This window comes from Lynx rufus, unplaced genomic scaffold (assembly GCF_022079265.1).
Source record: "Lynx rufus isolate CCGP_SWC_20201006 ecotype Redwood Valley unplaced genomic scaffold, mLynRuf1.p SCAF_5, whole genome shotgun sequence".
Classification (NCBI taxonomy): domain Eukaryota; kingdom Metazoa; phylum Chordata; class Mammalia; order Carnivora; family Felidae; genus Lynx; species Lynx rufus.
The window spans coordinates 45,529,992-45,537,487 of NW_025814867.1; the positions used below are offsets into that span (position 1 = coordinate 45,529,992).

The 7,496-nt window shown below is 41.6% G+C and overlaps 1 protein-coding gene across 1 annotated transcript; it reads right to left on the reverse strand.

The window, feature by feature from the left end:
* Window positions 1-3,754: 3,754 nt before the first annotated feature.
* On the reverse strand, window positions 3,755-4,474 carry LOC124527149 (mitochondrial import inner membrane translocase subunit Tim9-like). The gene is made up of 3 exons (XM_047100403.1): window positions 4,433-4,474; window positions 3,967-4,087; window positions 3,755-3,897 (listed from the first exon to the last, which is right to left on the reverse strand). Exons 1-3 carry the CDS (start codon window positions 4,472-4,474, stop codon window positions 3,755-3,757), a joined length of 306 nt encoding a protein of 101 aa, XP_046956359.1.
* Between the last annotated feature and the right edge of the window lie 3,022 nt (window positions 4,475-7,496).

Consider the following 7,496-nt stretch of genomic DNA (forward strand, 5'->3'; position numbering starts at 1 on the left):
AAAACAAGATCCAAATTAAACGTTTCCTTCTCCGTGCTCTCACAGCACTTTGTCTTTTACGACAGCTTTCCCCTTACATTATAAATACTTATACAGATAGCTGTCTCTCCTACTGGACCCACTTTGAGGGGAAGAACTGTGTCTTACTAACCTTTGGCACCTCTGCACATATCCTAATACCTATTTCCTCAGGGTTACTCTGTAATATTTAATAAATATGTTAATGAAAAATTGAATGAGTGAAGAAAGAAATAGGAAAGCCCAGAGGGTGCTCAGGGATTGGTGAGTTAACTAGTCAGGACACTCAGGGATTAGTGAGTTAGCTAGTCAGAGGATATGCACAGATTGGTGAGTTAACTAATCAGGATTCTCAGGGATTAGTGAGTTATTGTCAGGACACTCAGGGATTAGTGAGTTAACTAGTTTGGGGTGGAAGTGGAACTAATCTGGAGGTTGCTGCCCGTCAGGCCACACTGGGCTTGGCTCCACAGATAATGGAGGAACGAGGTAGATTTTCAGCATGGTAATTATGAAGTGTTGAAGTGACCCTGGTGACAGCAGCTGCAACCCTTTATTGACTGGACGAAGTGCTTTGCGTGTGTTCGCTTGTTTAATTCTCATCATTCTGTGGATTAGGTGATATTAACTCCATTTGTGTTGACTGTATCTCTGAGAGGCTACGGAAATTACTTAGAATCGCACAGTCAGCAGACGGCCTAGCCAAGACTTGAACCCTGGTGTGTTTTACTGCAATTCCCATGCCTCCCACTAGCCACAGGGCTCCCTCAGGGACTCTGGTGATGACAGGAAGCGTGGACAGGACAATGCCTGGACCATTTGCGCTCTTACGCTTAGGTCTCTGAAATGTGAAAATGCAGATTTGTCATCGGGTGAATCGAGCAGAGATTTACTGATGAAAAGAGATGTACTTCCTCTCATGGTACGCCTTAAACAGTACCTCTTCCAAGCCTGGAACCGCTCCTCGGACGAACTGCTCGGAACACAGAAACAGAAAGAGAAATGCTCGGTTACCGTGAGATCAAGTCTGATTTCATCTCTATCTACAATTAATTATTCTCAATCAGATAACTCAGAGAGGTGTCAGGTTTTGCCTGATGAACTTAAAAGGAAAATTTCTGTTCCCTATCCTCTTCTGACCTTATTTAATTATCTGAATATTTGCATTTAGTATTTGACATGCTAACATCTAATGCTGGGGGTTCGTGATAGTAAACCCATAAATTCTTTCCATCTTTAGAAAAATAGTTCACTGTGAATTAATTTTGACTCATTTCAATAGCAGTGATAATACTACATTCATTTGCTATTCCAGTAGCTATTACTTGCATCTTGACACAAATTGCTTTATAATTCAGTCTTTATTTTTTAGTTGCCTGAAATAATATCCTCAGTAGGTAAGGCCTTTCATCAGAAATTGCTCCCAAGTACCCCATGTTCTAATGCCACCTTATTTTCTTCAGAGCATAATTTCAGTGGACTCATGGAAGACTTGAATTGAAATCCAATGTCTGTCTACTGCTGAAGTACCAGGAGCAATAAATGGCCCCTTTTTTTGTAGATGATTAAATAACAAAGTGCAGCTTAGGCATCTCATAATCACCAAGCCCAAATCATGCTATTGAATGAATTCTCCAACTGTGGCAGAAATCTTTCTAATACACAGGAGGAAAGGAGATGAAAGAAACCAGCCTTTCAAAGCTTTGTCCCGAGGAGGGACCGCGACTGTTATCTTCCCGGGTGATCATTGACATCGCATCAAGGTTGAATTACTGGCTTAGCTGAATGGGTCTGGGAGGATGAATCTAAAATCAAATGCCAGTTGAAGAGCACAATCTATGAAGAAAGGCAGTGGATGCAATTGAAGAATCATATGTGAGGGGATATAAGTTCGGCTTATTCAGAAATGAGAGTGACTGAATCTTCTTGTCACTTGGTGATCAATACATATTCTAGAAAAAACTGTTGCACTTCAGGTGACTTCCAGCCTAAGGATTAGGCAGAACCCTCTCCTCCTCACTTAATTTGACCTTCTCATTGCACCATCCTTATTTGCTAATGGAAACCTGACTCTAATTACCTGAAACATTGAGGCTGATACTTCCTACCCATATTTACTATATTGAGGAAAACTGCTTGTTCCTAAAAAATTTAAATAATAAGGTTATGGATAATCCTCATGGAATGTTCATTTTTGTGGCACTTAAATTGTGACTCAGAATGTTTCATGTAGGACTGATCACATCTCAAGTTGTTGAGTTTGAAAGTGTTTGAATCTGGAGGCAGGCTCTGTTCTCTAAGATCTTGATACTTAGCATGTCCCTGGACCAGCTTCCCAAGGGAGCTCGTTAGCCATGCAGGATCTCAGGCTCCACTGCAAACCTACTGAATCAGAATCTGCTTTTGAACGGGAATCCCAGGTAAGTCATAATGCCCATTAGAGTTTGAGAAGTGCTGCCCGAGAGGGGAGGAGGGCTGGAGGGAATGTTGCAGAACATTAGATGTTCAAGGGAACATCCAAACTGATTGGTCAGAAGATTAGTGGAGGATGAAAAGGAAGGGTGGAACACTAGCGTGGAAACTGGGAGGAAGGGCTTCTCAGAAGCCAAAAAGGGACCCTTAAAAAGGACAGGGTTAGACCCTCACGTCAAATATTGTAGAAACCTTAGGGAGCCTATGTCTGTAAAATCCTACAGGATTTGGCATGAGGGAAAGTTCTTGGGGCAGATGAAGAAGCCAGATTGTGGGAAAGTATGATCTGGAAATAGCGACTGAGGGGTTTGACTAACGCGAGAAGTTTGCAGCTTTGGTGCCGAGAAGAGATTGGAGAAATCGCTTTGGGGGTTGGGAGCCCCCAGGAGAAGCAAAGGGAAGGCACTGTCGTGGAAGAGCTGAGTGGTGTTAGAATATTCCCGCGACAGGCAGGGGAGAGCTTTTAACTGGAGGAGGCTCCGTCTTCCTGGTACAGAGGAGAGGGACGGCGGAAGATGAGAAGATGGATGAGAAGTCTTATGGCCACATGAGAGGAAGCCTTCTCAGCCCAATAGGAGGGGAAAGCCTTTTGCTGAGAATGGAGAGAAGAATGTAAAGGAAGCTGAAAAGATAAATAATGTTTTGATTTTTAAAAAACCTCTTACAGGGATGAAGAGACTCTTGACATTCCTCTACTTAAGGTTACAAAATATCTTTAATCAACAGGATGACTGTTGCCGGAGTAGATTTCTGGGTTTGGTATCCCAGTAGGTTGGGCTCTATTGCTACATAGTTAGCATATATGCTATGTGTGAGCTTAGCCTCTTGGGCTCCAGGGACCCAAAGCGTCTCTGTTCTACGTGTCAAGTATTCCCCCCTCACGTACAACAATCTGATTTCTGACCCCCGGGGCTATTGAATTTGTAGTCTTGAAACTCCTAGTCACCACCAGTTGATAGATCCAATGGTGATTTTCCAGCTGTCTTCTCCCTGCCTTTCTGCAATATTTGAAAAAAAATTAACGGCCCCTCTTTCAACGAAACTGCCGTATGTACATATTTGTTGAAGAAACTATTAGAAATGATTTTTCTATTAAAGTGACCAAGCTGCTGAATCTTAGGGCCTCCATAAATGTTGCATCTTATTATTTTCATTGAAAAATAAGGCATTCTATCTGATTACTTCTGGTAAATAGCAATTTTGTGTCTCCAGTGGTTTCAATTTTCCAAGCAGTCATGACAGTTTAACATGGTGGCTGCTGCTTTCAGGGGATTCTGTCAGATGAATCCTCATTTCTAGAGTAACCGCTGATGGCAAGAGTCCATCCATGAGGACTTCTCTGTCGTGGCCAGCCAAGGAGTCCTGCTTTGGCCACTGAGGCTTCATCCCCCCGAATATGATTTTCCTGGGGTCTCACGGATATTCTTCGTGTCATTTAGAAATATTTCTGTAAGCAGTGTTCTGAATAGGTGGTACCTTCAGGTTTTATTTCTCTTGTGAAGTCCAAAAAACAAGTTTCTGTAAGTTTATTGGAGGTCCCAGGAAATCCCCACAATTGTTTTATCTGATCAGATTCTGGTATTTGTGCAACCACATCCTTCAGGTATGCTTATTAGTCACCTTTTCCGATGTAGAGGTTTCCTTTTTCTTCTGGAAAAGCAGTTTTCCAACCGTGGCTTGGATGCCTCCAGTGAGGCCTGATTTCTTACTCCAGCACAGGCTCTTGCATCTGATACCAGTGAGTGGCTGGGGGCCGCATTTCCAGTTGAGTCTGGGGGCAGGGGGGCAGGGTCAAAGCAAGTGCCACAAGCTGCTAGATGGAGGAGCTGCCTTATATATATATATTTTTTAATCAACAATATCGAGAGATCATTTATATTTAATAAAATGTACCTGTTTTAAGCATGTGGTTGGTTGAGTTTTGACCAATACATATACATACTCCTATAACCACCGCCGCAATCAAGCCGTAGAACGTTTCCATCATTCCAAAAGATCCCAAGGCAACCACACGAATTTCATATCAATATAATCAATCCTACAATAGGCATTCTTTTGTGTCAACTTCTTTTGCTCAATGTGATGTCCTTGAGATTTATCCACGTTGTTGTATGTATCAGGTCTGTTTCCTTGTATCGCTGGATAGTATCCAATTGGATTGAGGAGCCGCAATTTCCTTTTCCATTTATTTGTCTGGGCATTTGGGTTGTTTTCAGGTTTAATAGTTATGAATAAAGTTTCTATGCACATTAATATACAAATACTTGAGTGGATATTTGTTATCATTTTGGGGGGAGTAAATGTTTAGGAGTGGAAGTGTTGCATTACGTAGTAAGTACATGTTTAAGGATCTGCCAAGCTGTTTTTCCAAAGCAGTTGTATTCTCAGTAGCAATATATAAGAGTTCTAGTTCTCCATTTTCCATCATTCATTTTAGCCATTGTGGTGTGTGTGTAGGCAGTCTCATTGTGATTTTAATTTGCTATTCTCTAAGGATCGATCAAATTAAGAATCTCGTTTGTGCTTATTTTCCATTCCTACATCTTACATCTTCTCTTGTGAAGTATCTATTGAAATAGTTTACCCACTACTTTAAAAAAAATATATATTTATGTTTATTTTACTTTTGAGAGAGAGAGAAACAGTGCAAGTGGGGGACAGGCAGAGAGAGAGAGGGAGACCCAGGATCTGAAGCAGGCTCCAGGCTCTAAGCTGTCAGCACAGAGCCCCACAAGGGGCTCAAACCCACAAACCCGAGAGGTCATGACCTGAGCCGAAGTCAGCACTCAACAGATTGAGCCACCCAGGTGCCCCTATTTTACACACTTCTAACATTTTCTCAGTATTAAGTTGTGGGAATTCCTTGTATGTACTGGACAGTGGTTCTTTGCCAGATATATTCATTACAAATATTTTCTGCCAATGTGTGAGTTGCCTTCTCATTTACTTAACATCTTAACAGAGCAGAAAGTTTTAATGATGAGGCCCAATTTATCAGTTTTTCCTTTTGTGATTTGCATTTTGTGTGTCCTGTCTAATGTTGCCGACTCCAAGACTGAGAAGATTTTCTTCTGTAAAAGTGTCTTCCACTTAACCTTATGGCTCCTTTACTTGGTTATATTGGAGCCTGCTAACTTACTTCCTTGTGGTCTGTTTCCTTTCCGACTCCTCTTTTTCTGTTTCCTAACCAAGTACATTTCTAGGCTTTCTCTTTCTTTGATTACCCAATCATGTATATTCAATCAAAGAAAATTTAGAAAACAAAGGAAGCACCGTAAATCACAATAATAACAGCACCAATTTTCAGTGCAGGACCTACCATATGCTAGCTGTATTATGGTGGAACGCAATGGTTATGAGAGCAAGCCTGGAAGTGTGGCTGGCTGGGTTGGAATTCTATTTCTACCACTTTTTCCTTGCATGGTCTTGGGTAGTGTTTCACTTGGTGAGAATTTACAAGATCCAATAGTGTTTGCGGTACGGTTCTTGGTAGCAAAAGACACAAAGCAAAAGTGTCAGGAAACAGACGTACATCTTCGAGGCACAGGCTTCCAAAGCTGTTCCTCATCTAAGGACACACAGGATGTGTTTTCCCTCTAGCAGAGAAGCACAGGGACATGTATGGAATGTCCCTGCCCCAGGAAATCTCTTTGAGTCTCAGGGTCCAAGACCTTTAAGTGGGGGCTGATTGCATAGGCACATCTCGCTACGCAATCTGCCATGGCAACCGAAACTCAGGACCCAACAGTGAAACCAGGTGCACATCATCAGTCCTGACACTAATTCAAAACAACATGACAAGCTAGTAGAACACGGTTCATTGCTCCAGGTGTATATGCAAAATCATTAATCACCAACACAAAGAACTCTCCAGGGCCACCATTCCCAGGGGCTAGCCAAGGGTCAATCATGATTCCCTTAGAAACAGCCAGGAGCTGGCAACCATACGTGCTTTTTCATTCATGCTCTCTTCAGAAGTAACCTCTCTAAAGCCTTCCTTTTCCTCATCTGTAAAATGGGAATATAAATGGAATTCCTTCATAGGGTGGTTGTGAGAATTAAATGAGATTATACACATAAAGCTTTCAGCATTAATTTTTGGTACACAGTTATTGCTCAATAGCTATTACTTCTATAGCTATTACTTACTATTAATAATAGTAAGCATTTTCCTCCTGTGTCACATAAGGATAACAGTACCTGTTTCATCAGGTGGTCATGAGAATAAGATGCAGGTCTAGTAAAAAGCTTAACACAGGGTTTGGCTTTTAAATCCCTACTAATCTCGGTGTCCCCTATAAACTGCATTATCCAGAAGAAACCATGATTAACATGTTGTCATATAAGCATTCCATTTGCCTTATTAACAATTAATTTGCACTGCTTTTTCAATAAAGCAGTGAAAAAATTCACACCTTTTTCAAAGCAGACACAGAATTGTCTCCTAAATGGATGATGACAGCAAGATCTGTGGCAACTGCAATGTCTGAAGTGCCCGGGAGGCCACAGCAAATGCTGCAAGGTATACAGCTGTTGTAGCTGCATAAAGCAGGGCCATCAGTCAGCACCACCCTCCTCCCTGGGGCCAGGCAAGGCTGTGTGCTTCTAAGATTGGGATTTGTGAACATGTGCCCCCTTAGCTTCATTCTTTCATCCAACAAATCATTCTTGTCTTCTGTGTAGCAAACGGGACTCCAGGCACTGTGGAGCAAGACCCACAGGGTCCCTGCTCTGTGTCTCCTGCGTTTCCCTTATTCCATGTGAGCACACTCTTTTCAAATTAAGTGCCTTTTTATTACTCATGGTGTTCTAGGAATTTACTCATGATGGATAAAGCTGGAAATGAATGAATGACTCTGGTCTTTTCGTAATTTTTCTCTTACGAAGTTGAGGTCTTACTGTATTCAACGTTTTGTAATTTTCCCCCACCACACTCAGTCTCAATCATAAGTAGTTTTCCATGTCGTTAAAATTCTTTCATAAATTTTTAGTTAATTTTGCTGCAG

What these genes read in the sequence shown, in the direction of transcription:
- LOC124527149 (XM_047100403.1), bottom strand. Translation starts at nt 4,474, where the DNA reads ATGGAAACGTTCTACGGCTTGATTGCGGCGGTGGTTATAGGA. An exon ending in TTGCGGCGGTGGTTATAGGA is followed by an intron (nt 4,088 to 4,432) that starts GTATGTATATGT and finishes GCATACCTGAAG; the next exon opens with GATGTGGTTGCACAAATACC. An exon ending in AAGAGAAATAAAACCTGAAG is followed by an intron (nt 3,898 to 3,966) that starts GTACCACCTATT and finishes CCGTGAGACCCC; the next exon opens with AGGAAAATCATATTCGGGGG.